We start from the raw sequence: 17,674 nt of genomic DNA, 5'->3' as shown, positions 1-17,674 counted from the left end.
ACATTCAGTGAGAGACAGTTCAAGTTCAAAGTTCAAAGTAAATTTATTATGAACTAGTTGGCAAAAATGCCCTGTTAATGAGAGAGGTCAGTAAAGAGTAGCCAGCTGTCAGGGAGGTGATAGCATCTCAAGTTCCACACATTACAGGTGTAGCGTGCAGAAGAACATCTCTGAATGCACACAATGTCAAACTGTGAAATGGATGTGTTACAGCAGCAGAAGGCCGCGCTGGGTCCCACTGCCATTTGTAAACTCAAGATGGGGCAGCTTTTTAAGTTCTTCATCATTTACAGTTGCCTCTCTCTCAGTGCTTGCAGAAGGACAGGATTACCTCCTTCACCATTACACGGAACTGCTTGCTCACAAAGCAGTACAGAAAGAAGTTGATTGCGGTGCTTAACATGGCCAGCATGTTGGCCAGATCGAGCATCAGATGAACCTTCCAGTTCCTGTTAGCTGAAGAAACGTACAGGTGGTAGATAACAACCACGGTCCGAGGTGCCCAGAGGATGGCGAAAACAGTAGTAACTGTAAGAAGAATCGCAGTAGTCTTCCCTGAACGGTTGACCAGAGCTTTCTTCTTCAGTTTGTAGACAATCAATGAGTTGACGATGAGAAATATTGAGCACGGAATGAAGTAAATAACAAAGCAGTGGATCCATATCAGAATTTGGTCCAAAACGGTGGGTGGGTTATTGACTCGCCACAGGTCAGACCACCAGTAAAACGGGATGCCTGTAATTAAAGCCATTACAAAGACCATTGCTATTATTCTGTGGGTACGTTCCGGGTATGACACCATGCGGTATCTCAGAGGGTGACAAAGGGCATAATACCGATCAATCGTCATCACCACTGTAATCCAGATGGAAGCGTGATTGGCCGCGAACTCCAGGACACTGATTGTGTGCGCCAGTGGGTCGGGGATCTTTCGCTGGAGAATAGCTGTCTTCAGGATGAAGCCGATAAAGATGATGAAGAACTGAGTGAGGATGTCAGAAGCAGAGAGAGAGAGAAGGTAGCGGTAGGAGGACTTCTGTGTCTTGATGGCCAGATGGGAGAGGACAATTACGTTCAGAATATTCACTGAAAGAAAAAAATGTGGCAAATTACTGGCCAGTCATAAACACAGGAGATTCTGTCCTCCTCTATGTTGTTAGGAACATGACTCATTTCAACAGTAATTTCTTTCCCTTTAAGCTAATATATTGAACAATTCTGTGTGGAATGGGTAAAGAATAGTGCATTCTCATTCCTACCAGAGTTTACGTTAGGGTGCTACAAAAAAAAATTAAACTCAGACATTTTATAACCGCAGGAGATTCTGCAGATACCAGAAACCCAGAGCAACAGACACTACTTAACAGATCAGGCAGCAGAGGAGAATAAACAGTGGACTTTTCCGGGCCGAGAACTTCCGACAGTCCAGCATTTTGAGCATGTTAGTAGCTCTTTATTTGAATACCACAGGTAAAACTGCACTTTATTTATTTATTAGTGATACAGCCTGAGGTAGGCCCTTCCGGCCCTTTGAGCCATGCTGCCCCAGCAAACCCAATTAACCCTAACCCAATCACAGAACAATTTCAATGACCTACTAACCTACCCAGGGTTCTCTGGTTTCCTCCCACAGTAGGTCTGAGGGAGGAAACAAGAGCACTCGGGGTAAACCCCTGCATTCCACAGGGAGGATGTACAGACTTCTTACCGAACGGGGTCAGATTGAACTCTGAACTCCGGAAAGCCCCGGGCTGTAATAGCGTCACACTACACTACCCTGGCACACTGTAACTATAATGTGATATTCTACACGCTGTTTGATTTTTTTATTTACTACCTTCATGTAACCTCATAGATTTCCATCTTCCTCTAAAACATAAGAACACAGGAACCCGGAAGAGGGGAGACCATTTTGGCCTTCGAGCCTGCTCGGCCATTCACCAAGACCACAGCTAACTATTCATGGGACCCCGATCTACAGTGCATAATCAGGCCATTTGGCCCATCTAGTATGTGCTGATCTATTATCTGCCTAGTCCCATCGACCTATACCCACTTCATAACCCCTCCCCCAGTACCCTTCTCATGCACGTACCTATCCAAATGTTGAAATCAAACCGCATCCTCTGCTTGCACTGGTGGCTCGTTCCACACTCTCACCACCCTCTGAGTGAATGAGGTGACCCTCAAGTTCCCATTAAACATTTCATCTTTACCCTTAACCCATGACCTCTAGTCTAGTCTCACCCAACCTCAATGGAAAAACCCTGATTGCATTTACCCTGTCTACACCCCTCATAGAACCAGGTTTTAATATCATTTAGCAGATAATATATGGCATATTATTATAGCGGTAATTATTGCCACTTCAAGCACCCTGGTAACCATTTCATCTTTTCCCACCCTGATCATACAAGGAATGTTTGATGGCCCTGGGCCTCTACTCACTGCAATTCAGAAGAATGAAGGGTGACCTCATTGCACCCTACCGAATGGTGAAAGCCTCGATGGAGTGGATATGGAGAGGGTGTTTCATATTGTCGGAGAGTCTAAGACCTGAGGACTCAGCCTCAGAATGGGGGGGGGCATCCTTTTTGAACGGAGATGAGGGAGGAATTTCTTTAGTCGGAGAGAGTGGTGAATCTATGGAATTCGTTGCCACAAGCCACTGTGGAAGCCGAGACTTTGGGTATATTTAAGGCAGAGGTTGATCGATTCTTGCTAGTCAAGGCATGAAGGGATTCGGGGAGAAGGCAGGAGATTGGTGCTGAGTGGGAATTGGATCGGCCATGATGAAATAGTGGAGCAGACTCGATGGGCCAATTGGCCTAAATCTAACCATATATCTTACGGTCTTATGATTATTCACTCTTCTCCCCCATTGGGCAGGAGATATAAAAGCCCGGGAGCATGAGGCTAAAAGACAACTTCTGTCCCACTGTCATCAGATTCTTGGATAGACCATTCACATACTAAAGAATAAACTTGTTGTTTTCCTGATCTACCTCTTTGTGGCCCACACACTTCAGTTGTCTACCTGCTCAGTAATTCTCTGCACGTTGCTCTATAGCTTGCAAAGCTTTCCTCTTTTACTACCTCAGTGTAATTATGTTCAGAGCGGTCTGTCCAGATGATAAGCCTTTCGCAGTTTCCCATTGCGTGTGACAGAAATAAACCAATTATCAAGGAGCCCTCTCACTTCAGTCAGTCTCACTTCTCCACTGTCCTACTGAGCAGCAGTTTGAGAGCACGTACCACCAGACTTGAAGACAGTTTCTATCCCACCGTTTTCAGACTCTTGAATAGACTTCTCATAGGATGAATGATTGAACTCTTGATTTCTCAATCTACCTTGTAGTGGGCTTTGTGCTCTATTTGCCTACCTGCACTCCACCCTCTCTACAACCGCAATATGAAAGTCTGCATTCAGCTTTCTGTTGACTACCGTAATGTAATTATGCATGGCACGATCTTCATAATTGTTCAATGTTGTTCTTTTGTTGCATGTCACGCCAACGCACCACAGCAATTTCTGAATACCTGTACAGTACCATGCAAAAATCTTGGGCACATATATAGAGCTAGGATGCTTCAGGCTTATGCATTTGTCAACGTGGAGTGGAGAGCAAATTTGTAAATCCAGTGGGAGCAAAGGATGTTTGGAATGGCCAGGAAGGTGTGGGATAAGTGGCAGAGATAAAGAGCCAGGATAGGGGCTGGCGTGGGTACAAATACACCCAGCCCTGAGACAATAAGTAAGGTCATTTGATTGCAAACAATTGGTTTATTGATCATTACGGAATGTTTCTCTGCTGTTTCCCGCTCCCCCCTCTCTCCCCTCTCCCTTCCCTTTTCCTAACCACGATTCCCCTCTCCCTGCCCCCTTCCCATTCTTAGTCCACAATAGAGACCCATATCAGAATCAGGATCATCCCTCACATACGTCACGTAATTAGTTTCTTTTTTGGCAGCGGTAGAGTGCAATACATAAAATTACTTACAGTACCATGCAAAGTTCTTAGGCACCCTAGCTATATGGTGAATAACGTTGATCCCTTATCAGTGTGGATGCATGCAAAACAAAAGGCACTGGTGAGACCTCACCTTGAGTATTGTGAACAGTTTTGGGCCCCTCATCTTAGAAGAAGTTGTGCTGACATTGGAGAGGGTCCAGAGGAGGTTCACAAGGATGATTCCAGGAATGAAAGGGTTTCCATACGAGGAACATTTGATGGCTCTGGGTCTGAACCCACTGGAATTCACAAGGATGAAGGGCATCTCATTGAAACCTTTTGAATGTTGAAAGGCCTAAACAGAGTAGAAGCGGAAAGGATGTTTCCCATGCTGGGAGAGTCTAGGACAAGTGGACACAGCCTCAGGATAGGGGGCGCCCTTTCAAAACAGAGATGCGGAGAAATTTCTTTAGCCAAAGGATGGTGAATTTGTGGAATTTGTTGCCAGATGCAGCTGTGAAAGTCAGGTCATTGGGTGTATTTAAGGCAGAGGTTGATAGGTTCTTGATTACGGGGAGAAGGCTGGGAAAAAGGGTTGAGGAGGAGTTAGAGAAAATTGATCAGCCATGATTGAATGGCAGAGCAGATTCGATGGGCCAGATGGCCTAATTCTGCTCCTATGTCTTGTGGTCTAAAATCTTTTCACTGTATCTGGTATAGACAATAAAGCCAGCAAGAAGGATAGGTGATGCAACAGCAGGCATTTCTTGAATTGAAGATGATAAAAGGACACTCCATATTGAAAGGTAAACAGGGCCATAGATCTTTTGGTAGATTGGCCTCCATAAATCAAAGATTTGAGTACAGGTGATGGAATGTTACGTTACAGCTGTAGATGATGTTGGTGAAGCATAATTTGGAGTACTGTTTGCAGTTTAGGTCATCCACCTACAGGAAAGACTGCAAGAGTGCAGAGAAGTTTTTTAAGGACGTTGCCAGGACTTGAGGAACTGAGATTTTTTTGGGACAGGTTGAGTAGGTTAGGACTGTATTCCCTGAAGCGTAGGAGAAACAGGAGAGATTTGATAGAGGTATTCAAAATTCAGAATTATGAGGATAGGGTTAATGCAAACAGGCTTTTTCCACTGAGGTTCAGAGGTGGAACAAGAGGTCCTGGGTTAAGGGTGAAAGGTGAAATGTTTAAGAGGAAAATGAGGGGGAACCTCTTCTCTCAGAGGGCGATGAGAGTGTGGAATGTGCTGCCAGTACAAGTGGTAGTTGTGGGTTCGATTTCAACACTTAAGATGGGGATATAGATGGGAGGGGTATTGTCAGGGTGCAGGTCGATGGGACTTGGCAGATTAATAGCTTGGCATGGACTAGGTGAGCCAAAGGTTTCCGTGCTGTGGTACTCACCACTTGCAAATGGTGAGACTCCGCTTTACACAGTTTCCTATCCAAAACTTGCACTGACTTAATCCACCCAGACTTCTTTGTGTGTGCGTGCTTAATGAGAATGAACCTCAATTGCTGCCAGCCATTGATTGTTCCTCTCATTTAAAACCTGCTTGCAGTCTCTCATGCTTCCCTCATTCACTGAGCTCGCAAACCAACTTTATTGTTTCTAACAGGCATTTCTCTTCACTTGCTCACATCTCCCGCCCTTTCCAGTGTGCACCCTCCATGATTTACAAATTGCTCCGACAGCATTTGAGTCGTCTACTGTGCCTACGCTGCTGAGGTGTGCAGTTATTTGTCAATGCCTCTCAGCAGGCCTCTGATAAATGTCTCCGCGGTCCCATTAACAATGTCTAGTGGGAGATTAATACTACCCCTCTAAGCAGGGACGGCTGAGTGAATTGCAATCTTCAGAATAAATGTCTTTGTAATTAATGTGCTAAATACAAGGATTCTCATAATTGCTAATAAATCCAAAGCACCATAGGGGATGTCCGTATCAGGGTTAAAATACTTAATTTTGACAGTTTCTTGAGAAAAACGCTTATGTTATCCGAATTTCACTTGGCACATTGGTTTTGCTATTCACTTGAAATATTTAACAATTTATTGCCTCAAAGAACAAAAGAAAAGGAACTTTAGTCCAATAAATCCACTCTGCACTATCCACATAAACTAAATCCTGACACACGTTTTCTTCCATTCACCTCATCTTCTGAGGAAATTTTCTTTATGGAAGAACATTGATCTTCAAAGATTATTCGGTAAGTCACTAGGGTATGAATCTGATCATTATTCAGTGATTTTTCATTCCGTGATGCTGAGGTACATCAGTGGTGTAACCTGGGATCATCGGGTGTCTTGGGTCTTTCAGCATCAGACGCTCTCACCCAGATGACCCAGCCGGGGTTGATCAGGCCCCAGCTTGTGTCCCAGCAGCACTGGTCCACAGTCACACCCCCTGGTCGTGATGGTCCTCACGGCTCTTTTCCTTGCAGCCCCCATGATGCCGAGGAGCGAGTGAACAGCCAACAGAAACACCTCACCTCACCCCTATAGGCTCACAACTTGCCCTCCACCCCTATCTCTGGCACTGCTCTACCAGCTCCTGCTACCTGGCTTTTTTACCCTCAAACACCTCCTCAATCCGGTCTTCCCAAGGCACCATTGATATGTTCAGTACCTTCAAAACATTAAACTAAACCAAAGGAAACACAGGAGTCCAGATGGTTTTTACTATCCATTGGTTTCCTGTTCATCATTACTGACAGCAACTTCTTAATCCTTGATTGATTTAAATTCCCAATTTTGCTAATGGGAATCCACTATGTTCAGTGTCATGAGTACTAGTCCAGCATCAGAAACTCTGTGTCATTGCATCATTAAAGAAATGACTTAAAATCCTCAAATTGATACAAACCTAATTAGTTAATTTCAGAGCCAAGCTCTTCAGTATAGCCTTGTTTTGCAAGTATGCAGCCACATACAGAGTGAAAACAGGAAGTGGCGAGGTATTTGTCAGGTCCTGGAACATGATATGACCTTTGGATTTACTCTGTGTTCTGCACTACAGGACACCCTTGAGCTCATTTATTGTGTCAAAGGCTGCTTGCTCTAGGCTTCAATCTAATTCAATGGGCACTGAAATCAGCACTAGCTGTTCTGACACAATGTTTATTGATTAAAAACAGCTCTCAGCATCTAAACATCCCAAAGCCCCAACTTGGAAGCAACATTTTCAATAATGTTTTCCAATATTTATTGTTGTCTCTGGACAGCAGTGTGAAGAAATTGTCCTCTTGGTCTGTATTAATATTTCACGTCCCCCCTGACCTATATCACAATGTTGATATCCAGCAAGTGGTGCATTTATCTTTTGCTGTGCCTGTGGTCCTCGGTTCACTACAACTGGATTGAGGAATATTAAATTTACTTTTGGAACATATTTCTGATGTTTGGTACGTGTGTGAGCCATTAAGGATGCAGTTTAAACAACCATGAACAAACAAACACCTGATCCTTAAGAGTAAAGATACAGGAAATCTTTGCCTTGTTTTGACTTATGTAATAAGACCATAAGACATAGGAATAGGATGAGACCATTCGGCCCATTGAATCTGCTGACCATGTAATGATTGTTGGTGCCAGATGGGGTGGTTTGAGTATTTCAGAAACTGCTGATCTTCTGGGATGTTTATGTACAACAGTGAATGGAGAAAAAAACAAAGTATATCCAGTGAGCTGTGGTGAAAGTGTCTTGTTAATGAGAGAATGGCCAGACTGGTTCAAGCTGACAGGAAGGTGACAATAACCCAAATAACCACGTGTTACAACAGTGGTGTGCAGAAGAGCCTCCCTGCAAGCACAACACATCGAACCTCGAAGTAGATGGGCTACAGCAGCAGAAGATCGTGCTGGGTTCCCTACCAAATTGTAAATTTAATAAAATGGGCACTAAGTTTATTACAATGATGCTAAGAAGTTGCGATCACAATAAGCTTATCTTCACTCCATTATAATGATTTTCACATTCACTGTGTTTCTTTAGCGTCTCACTAAGTTCCCAGGTGTCTCAGTCTCACCACGGTCTCCAGATGTTTCATTACCTCAGTGCCCCAGATGTTACCCTCTCACTACACTCCCCCACTCTCCCTGTGCTCATCAGATCTTTCTCACTCACTGTGTTCCTGACATTCTACTCTCACTGTATTAGGGTGAGCACGATAACTTGGCGGTTAGCGCACTTCAGTGATCAATCCCACCGCTGCCTGTAAGGAGTCTCTACGCTCTCCCCGTGACCGCAATACAATAGGATGTGCAGAAGAACATCTCTGAATGCACAACACTTCAAAATTTGAAGTGGTTGGGCTATATCAGCAGAAGACCATGAACGTACATGCAGTAGCCTTTTACAAGATACAGGAGGTAACTAATAAAGTGGCCACTGAGTGCAATTAGAAGATCTTCCACAGCACAACAAGATTTAGCACATGAGGAACCAACCTGGAGGAACTTGGTGGAGTGTTGATAATCATTCAGTTGGTTTTGCCCAGGGCTTGCATTGGTTTCAGTGACCCTGGGTCAAGCAGTGTGAACAATGAGCATAGTTCCTGTTCATGATCCTCTCCTGTCACCCTCGCTCAGAAACATCCACATTCATCCGTGTGAATTGACGGGATCAATACATGATGCTTTGCAGCCCACTTGCTATGAAATAGCCGCGCACCAGGAGGGTTCTCGGCCTCGAGATCCAGTTATTCACCCCTGAGTCAACAAGGACTCCCACCCAGACAGGTGACTGTCTAGCTCTCGCTGTTCCAACCCTGCACCAGCACATGGTTAATGTATCAGGAGGAAGTCAGCAGGGTTAGACTGAAGACTCTTTCTCCTGCCCCCCTCCTACTTTAGAAGAATGAAGAACTTTAAAAGAATGAGGGGAGACCTCATTGAAACCCTATTGAATATTGAAAGACTTTAAATCTGGGGTTCTTAACCTGGGGTCCACAGAAACCTTGCTTAATAATATTGGTCCATGGCATAAAAAAGTTTGGGAACTGTTAGGACCTACTCTGGAGTTAAGTTATAGAGCAAGATGTTAACCTCAGCAACCAGTCTTCAGACCTGAACGTGGATTGTAGATTAAATTTAAAATGCAGCCCTGCACAATGGTTTCCTGGTGCTGTGAACAGCAGTTAATTGAAAACCAGACTCAAACTCATCTCTCCCATTTCCCGCACATCTGCCCTCACCCCATCCACCAGCCACCCCACTCGGGATAGGGTTCCCCTTATCCTTACCTACCACCCCACCAGCCTCCAGGTCCAACATATAATTCTCCGTAACTTCCGCCACCTCCAATGGGATCCCACTACCAAACACATTTCTCCCTCCCCCCTTTCTGCTTTTCATAGGGATCACTCCCTACGCGACTCCCTTGTCCACTCGTCCCCCCTCCATCTCTTCCCATCGATCTCCCTCCTGGCACTTATCCTTGTAAACGGAACAATTGCTACACCTGCCCTTACACCTCCTCCCTCACCACCATTCAGGGCCCCAGACAGTCCTTCCAGGTGAGGCGACACTTCACCTGTGAGTCAGCTGGTGTGGTATACTGCGTCCGATGCTCCCGGTGTGGCCTTTTATATATTGGTGAGACCCAACGCAGACTGGGAGACCATTTCGTGGAACACCTACGCTCAGTCCGCCAGAAAAAGCAGGATCTCCCAGTGGCCACACATTTTAATTCCACGTCCCATTCCCATTCTGATATGTCTATCCATGGCCTCCTCTATTGTCAAAATGAATCCACACTCAGGTTGGAGGAACAACACCTTATATACCGGCTGGGTAGCCTCCAACCTGATGGCATGAACATTGACTTCTCTAACTTCCGTTAATGCCCCTCCTCCTCTTCTTACCCCATCCCTGACATATTTAATTGTTTGCCTGTTCTCCATCTCCCTCTGGTGCTCCCCCCACCTCCTTTCTTTCTCCTGAGGACTCCCATCCCATGATCCTTTCCCTTCTCCAGCTCTGTATCACTTTCGCCAATCACCTTTCCAGCTCTTAGCTTCATCCCACCCCCTCCTGTCTTCTCCTATCATTTTGCAATTCCCCCTCCCCACAAAACTTTCAAATCTCTTACTATCTTTCCTTTCGGTTAGTCCTGATGAAGGGTCTCGGCCCGAAGCGTCGACAGCGCTTTTCCCTATAGATGCTGCCTGGCCTGCTGTGTTCCACCAGCATTTTGTGTGTGTTGTTATACTGATTAACATTCATTTTGCGTGTCTGGAGTGTGGGTGCAAAGAAGCAGGTGTGAAAATTATATGAAATTCAATGGAAGCATCGTAGATACATTGTAACTATAGAATTGTCCCTTTAGAACAGAGATGAGGAGGAATTTCTTTAGCCAGAGAGTGGTGATTCTGTGGAATTCAAAGACACAGACAGCTATGGCGGCCAAGTCATTGAGTATATTTAAAGTGGAGGTTGATATGTTCTTGATTAGTAAAGGCATCAAATGTTATGGGGATAAGGCAGGAGAATGGGGTTGTTGCTTCCTTATCGAGTCTTGTAGTCCAATGGGCAGCATTTTTGCCATTTCTGTAACATTTGACTTTTTTTTAACGAGGCAGAGTTGCTAGCTTGACACTCAACCAAGCGTGCAAGGAGGCGGCTGGATTCGGACTGTACATTTGCCCCGAAGTCCGGTACTGATGTCACTACACTATCGTCCGGCTGAGGATGAGGTTGAGGGAGATAATAAATCTGCCATGTCAGAGTCGGGGAGCAGATGCAACGGGCCAAAAGTCCTAATTCTGCTTCTATGTCTTATGGTCAAGGTCTCAAGATCCATGAGCTGTTCTTCAGCCCTGTGTTGACAGGGACTTCCACTCAGAGAAGGCCAAGTACCCCCACACCCTCAGGCGACCGCCTGAGTCACAGTGTTCAAAGCATATGCTTAATGGGTCTGGAGATGGTCAACGACCTGGTGCTAGACGGAAAGCTCCTTCTCCCGCCTTCACCCCCATTCCTTTCTGTGCAGGATGTGAATAACGAAATTCATCCAAGAGAAGTGTTGGAACTCAGGAGTTAGCATTACTGTTACTAAGGACATATCATTTGCCACATGATTGAAGTCACAGTGTTATTGAGACTAGAATCAGATCATTTTACTCTACTGTGATCTACTCACGTTTTACCAAACAGGAACTACTTTGTCTCACTTCTTTGCCTTGTTCATATATACTCAATGGCCACTTTATTAGGTACACCTGCACACCTGCTCGTTCATGCAAATATCTAATCAGCCAATCATATGGCAGCAACTCAATGCATAAAACTATGCAGACATGGTCAAAAGGTTCAGTTGCTGTTCAAAGTGGACATCAGAATGGGGAATAAGTGTGATCTAAGTGACTTTGACCGTAGAATGATCGCTGGTGCCAGATGGGGTGATCTCCTGGGATTTTTGCGTGCTCTAGTCTCTAGAGTTTACAGAGAACGGCGCAAGAAATGAAACGACATTCTGTGGCAAAAATACCTTGTTAATGAGAGAGGTCAGAGGAGAATGGCTAGAATGGTTCTACCTGACAGGAAGGTGACAGTAACTCAAATAACCACGCGTTACAACCGTGGCGTGAAGAAAAGCATCTCTGAACGCACAACACATTGAACCTTGAAGTGGGTGGGCTACAGTAGCAGAAGACCATGAACATACATTCAGTGGCCCCTTTATTAATTACAGGAGGTACCTAATAAAGTGGCCACTGAATTAATGTGTTAACTATTCTCTTTTACACAGTCCACCATTTTATTAATATGTGCAGCTCATCTTCCCTCACTGTAACCAAGAAGTCCACAATCTAACCATGTCTATGTGAAACAATGGTTTCCTTAATTTCCCCTTGAATGGTCTTTATGATTAATTTATGCCCTTGTCTTTCTGACAAACACAAGCTATCAAATGGATATTGGATGTAGTGTTGAGACGCAAAGGACTACAGATGCAGAATCTGACACAACAACCAGGGACTCCGCAGCCCAATGTTGATGAAGGGTCTCCACCCGAAACATCTCCCCTTCATTCCTCTCCATCCATGCAGCCTGATCTGCTGCGTCCTCCAGCATTCTGTGTGTGTTGTTCTGGCTTTCCAGCATCTGCAGAACCACTTGCATTTTTAATCAGCTGGAGGTAGTGTGGGGGTTAAACCACCAGGCTAGCAGCCAGAGTTTTGGATCATTGTGTTCCAGAATCGTGAGCTTGAATCTCACAATGGGGAATTTAAAACTGGCTAACTAAATTAATCAGATTTTAAAAATATACTGTATATAAAAGTAACAGGAATCATAACTATACAATAACTGGATTGCTGTAAAATCCCATCTGGTTAAAGGAGACAATTTTCCATCTTTGTTTCTTGAGGCGCACCAACATGGAAAATCTGCAGATGCTGGAAATCCAGAGCAACACACACAAAATGATGGAGGAACTCAACAGGCCAGGCAGCATCGATGGAAAAGAGTAAACAGTCGACACTTCAGGCTGAGACCCTTCATCAGGCCACCAAACTGGCTGACTCTTTAAATCAGAGGCAACTGGGGACAGACAATGAATGCTGGCATAGCCTGCATTGCCCACATCCTGTGTTCAAATTATTTAAAAAAATACTGCAATTCTTTTTGTCCATTTTTAATAGCTTGAAAATATGCAACTTCATTTAGGGCAGGGGTTCCCAGCCTTTTTTTAATGTATGGATTCAACCTGCCTCAGAGTACTGAAATGTTACATTTATCCAGTTACGCTATAAGGCTCAGAATGTTGGACAATATCTAGTAACATGAGAAGCAGCGGAGATGTGATTTTTGAGGAGGATGCAAAGGATCTCATGGATGAAACGAATATCTAACGAGGATGTCATGGACAGAGCAAGCACAAAAAGAGAAATAATCTATAGATCATGAAAAGGCAACATAACTTCATTGGACATGTGATTAGGAAAGAGGAGTTAGAACGCAGGGTAATTATGGGTAAGATTGAAGGGAAGAAAGCAAGAGGAAGGCAAAGACAAATGATGATGGAGAGAGCTGGAACTGAATACCACTTGACCCGAAACAGGAGTGTGTGGGCCATGCTCTAACTGGGCATGGCACCTGATGATGGTAATGATAGATCCTTACAATTAATTGAAGGTTCTGTGGACCTCAGATTGGGAACCCCTGACTTAATGTAACATGCAGATAGAACTACCTCAAACTGAGAGATAGTGGATAACTTGGTAATGCCATGAAATCAAAATCAGGCATACACCTAAAATAAAGGCCCGTATTTATACAACATCTTCCACCTCTTATCCTACCAGGGAACTGTATAATAGTCTTAACAGGATAGAAGTGGTTCTTGAGGCTGGTGGCATATACTTTCAGGCTTTTGTATCTTCTGTCCGATGGGAGGGGACAGAAGAGAGAATGCCTGAGGTGGTTGAGGTCTTGGATTATGCTGGCTGTCTTACTGAAGCAGCAGAGTATAGACAGAGCCCATGGCGGGGAGGCTGGTTTCCGTGATGTGCTGAGCAGTGTCCACAACTCTCTGCGGTTTCTAGTGGTCACAGAGAGAGAGCAGCAGCCACACCAGAGAGAACCTTTTCAACTTGCCTCCATAAACATTGGTGATGGTTCGAGGCATGTGCCAAATTTACTTAGCCTCCTGAGGAAGTAGAGATGTTGGCGAGCTTTCTTGGCCGTGACGTCATTGTGGGTGGACCAGGTTAGGCTGTTGGTGACGTTTACCCTGAAGAACTTGAAGCTCTCAAACCTGCTGACCTCAGCACCATTGATGTAAACAGTAGCAGGTGCACCGCCCCCTTGCTGAAGTCTACGACCAGCTCTTTTGTTTTTCTGGCATTGGGGGAAAGGTTGATGACACCAGGTCACTAGACTCTTGATCTTTTTCCTGTACTCCAGCTCATCACTACTTGAGGTACAGCCCACTATGGTAATATCATCTTCAAACGTGTAGATAAGGGGTTCCCACTCTGGGGTCCATGGATGCCTTGGTTAATGGTACGGGTCCATGGTATAAAAAAAAGGTTGGGAACGCCTGGTATAGATGTAGACAGAGCAGAGTCTGACCACATGGTCATGAGTGTTCAGGGAGTCCAGCAGGGGGCGGTGGGAGGGTTCAGAATGCAGCCTTGTGGGATACTGATGTTGAGGATAATCATGGAAGAGGTGTTGCTGTCTATCCTTACTGACTGCAGCCTGTTGGTCAGTCAGTCAAGGGTCCAGTTGCAAAGGGAGGCGTGTCCCAGCTCGAGGAATTTGGGGATGGGTTTGCTTGGCTGAACCCTTGACCTCACAATTTACCTCATGATGCTCTTGCACCAGATTGTCTATCTGCATTGCGCTCTCTCTGTAATCGTGAGAATTTATTCTGTACTATTTTGTTGCTTTACCTTGCTCTATTTTAATACACCATTGGAGTGGATTGTTTTACACTCCATTCACATAGATTAATTGCCTTGACTACTCCTTTTTTATTATTATTTATGTATTGTATTGTACTGCTGCCGCAAAGACAACATATTTCATAACAGGTACTGGTGATATTAAATCTAATTCTCATTCTGAGTATATGAGACAATAATAAACCAATTTACTAAATTACATGCAACTTAGTGTATACATCATTCATGTAGATCATTTATTTATATAAGCAGAGCTGTTTTCATTCTTGAAAAGCAATAGTAATTCATGTCTTCATAGGAATCATCAGTTTAACTTATTTACAGGTTTTGTCTCCACTGTTGACACAAGTTATTTTCATATTATATCTACTCATTGACCTGAGAGAGCTGTCATCTCTTAACTCCATTTAGTAGAACCTTGTAGTTTCTGCCCGAGTGCCCTCTGGGTCAACTTCTCCCACTCACTTCAAATCATCTAACTCTTCAGTATTGTACATCACCCACAGGATTTAAGTGATCTACTGAACACTTCAGTTTTTTCTCAAATTATCTCTTCGTTATAATACCTTGAAACCATTCTGACATTCTTTTTCTAAATGTAGGGCTTACTAGATGATATTATTACACAAATTCTGTTGTGTTGTTTAAACTATCTCCACTAATGGCTGGAGTTAGAATTTCTTTCCCAGTCCTCACCTCCTCTCTTCCACTGCCCCTTTATGATTTGGCCAAACCATGTTTGAGTGTGTAGATGTACGTACACTCAATGGCCACTGGTACCTCCTGTACCTAATAAAGTGGCCACTGAAGGTATGTTGGTAGTCTTCTGCTGTTGTAGCTCACCTGCTTCAAAGTTCAATGTGTTGTGCTTTCAGAGATGCTCTTCTGCACACCACTGTTGCAATGTGTAGTTAATTGAGTTACTGTCACCTTCCTGTCAGCTTGAACTGGTCTGGCCATTCTCCTCTGACCTCTCTCATTAACAAGGCATTTTCACCCACAGAACTGCCACTCACTGGATATTTTTTTGTTATTCACACCACTTGCTGTAAATTCTAGAGACTGTTCTACGTGAAAATCCGAGGAGATCAGCAGTTTCTGAGATGCTTAGGTCACCCTGTCTGGCACCAACGATGATTCCACGGTCAAAGTCACTTAGATCACATTTTTTCACTATTCTGACGTTTGGTCTGCTGACCAACTGAACCTCTTAACCATGTCGGCATGCTTTCATGCATTCAGTTGCCGCAACATGATTGACTGATTAGATATTTGCATTAATGAACAGATGTAACTAATAAAGGGGCCACTGAGTGTATGTTCTTGTTTGTCTGGATTAATTAGTCCTGTTAGTCTTAATCTTGATCATATCTACCAGCAGTTCAAGATCTTCATCCATCACAGGCCATTAGGTAACATTGTCTTTCTGCTCACACTGTTGCTCCTCTGTAACCTGCCTCCTCACTACACTTGGTTTACCAACTGTGCCCACCTTTCCACGGATTAGACTGCGCTCTCATCTTCATTCGGCAGATTCAGTTCATCCTTTTAAAGCAATTTTTTTTCTCATATGGGTTCATTTTGGATCGAGGAGATTTTTGTTTCTTTTCCCATTGTTGCAATTGGAAACCTGTTTTCTACGTCTTTTATTATCAGTTATGAACACCTATTGTTACATGAAGACCATCACCACACCGGAAGAATTGTGCCATGTGCTCAATGACTCTCTGTGATGCAGTTACATTTCTAGAAAGTTCCGGAGACAGCCTGTGAGGAGTCCTTGCATATGCGCAAGCACTCTGGTTAAGCTCCGCATGTCTTGTGTAAAAGAGCTTACGTTCTGCAAAAGGTTATGAACTCACTGACCTCACCTACAATGTCAATGCAAAGAGTGTTTTCTCACCCTGGATCTAAATTTTCATTTGATAATGCTGACTACGCATCATTGATTGTTTTTTTTTGAACTTCTATATTTGATCGTCTAATCATATTTGGATAAGAGGGTGGCCCAATAATGCATTCCTGTTACAGCAATAGTTAATTTTAGAAACATAAGATAAAAACTTGCTACTAATCATGGTACATATGTTAGAAGTAAAATAGCTGTCAAACAGGAAATGATTAAACTTTGTTTAATCCAGTGGTAATTCCTAATGTGCCTTTAACATACAGTAATTCATCTCGGTCATCAATCTGGCCACTTTATTAGGTACCCATGCACACCTGCTCGTTAATGCAAACATCTAATCAGCCAATCACATGGCAGCAACTCAATGCATTAAAGCATGCAGACATGGTCAAGAGTTTCAGTTGCTGTCCAGTTCAAACATCAGAATGGGGAGGAAATGTGATCTGTAACTTTGAATGCAGCATGATTATTGGTGCCAGAGTGGGTGGTTTGAGTATCTCAGAAACTGGTGATGTTCTGGGATTTCCAGAAACAGCAGCCTCTAGAGACAGGTGTGAGAAGCAAAACAAAGGAAAAATTGTTACGAGAAGTAAATAAAAATCCAGTGGGCAGCACTCCTGTGGGCGAAAGCACCTCATTAATGAGAGAGGTCAGAGGTGAATGGCCAGACTGGTTCAAGCTGACAGGAAGGCAACAGTAACTCAAACAACCATGTTTTTCAACAGTGGTGTGCAGAAGAGCATCTCTGAATGCACTACACGTAGAACCTTGAAGAGGATGGGCTACAGCAGCAGAAGACCATGAATGTGCTTTCAATGTCCACTCTATAGGTAGAGGTGGTACCGAATAAAGTGGCCACTGAACGTATGTACAGGTAAATCTATAGCTTGTGTATAAATAGTGCATTACTTATTTACATACGCTGAGACAGTAGCTGTCGAAATTATTTGATTGCCTCTCTATGTTTTAATATAAATCAGAGTGAATTCCAAGCCCTGAAAAGGATGAACTTTGAACTCACCTGGTAAACCCAAGCAGAGCAAGCCGCTGTAGTAAATGATGGGGAGGGCTCCCAGCACGCACGGTGAACTCTCTGCTTCACCCCCTTCCTGCCAGAGGTCAGGGGTGGTGCTGTTGTGCACTTCAATCATCTTCTTTATTCAGAAGAACTTTAATTCACCTGTAAAAGACAAAGGTTATGTCCAGCAATTCCACATAGGAATGGGAAAGAACAAATGGTCATCAGCCTCTGAACGATTGTTGTAACCTGATGAGATTTAATGAAAATACGACAAGTACCTATCGCTGCCTATTCAGGGCCATAGTGACATTCTTTAAAGAGTTCAAGTCAGCATGATAATTCTACACCTTACCCCGTATGAATCTGA

The 17,674-nt window shown here is 43.9% G+C and overlaps 1 protein-coding gene across 1 annotated transcript; it reads right to left on the bottom strand.

The window, feature by feature from the left end:
• Positions 1–304: 304 nt before the first annotated feature.
• Positions 305–17,437, bottom strand: gpr142 (G protein-coupled receptor 142). The gene is made up of 2 exons (XM_059949088.1): positions 17,308–17,437; positions 305–1,086 (listed from the first exon to the last, which is right to left on the bottom strand). The coding sequence occupies exons 1-2, from the start codon at positions 17,435–17,437 to the stop codon at positions 305–307; spliced, it is 912 nt and encodes a 303-aa protein (XP_059805071.1).
• Positions 17,438–17,674: the final 237 nt, after the last annotated feature.

The sequence above is a fragment of the Hypanus sabinus genome, chromosome 23, assembly GCF_030144855.1.
Source record: "Hypanus sabinus isolate sHypSab1 chromosome 23, sHypSab1.hap1, whole genome shotgun sequence".
Lineage (NCBI taxonomy): Eukaryota > Metazoa > Chordata > Chondrichthyes > Myliobatiformes > Dasyatidae > Hypanus > Hypanus sabinus.
This window is presented reverse-complemented; position numbering and strand designations above follow the sequence as displayed.

Coding starts and splice junctions, on each gene's coding strand:
- gpr142 (XM_059949088.1), bottom strand. CDS start 17,437: ATGATTGAAGTGCACAACAGCACCACCCCTGACCTCTGGCAGGAAGGG. Junction 1,087..17,307: donor GCTCTGCTTGGGTTTACCAG/GTGAGTTCAAAG, acceptor TTTTTCTTTCAG/TGAATATTCTGAACGTAATT.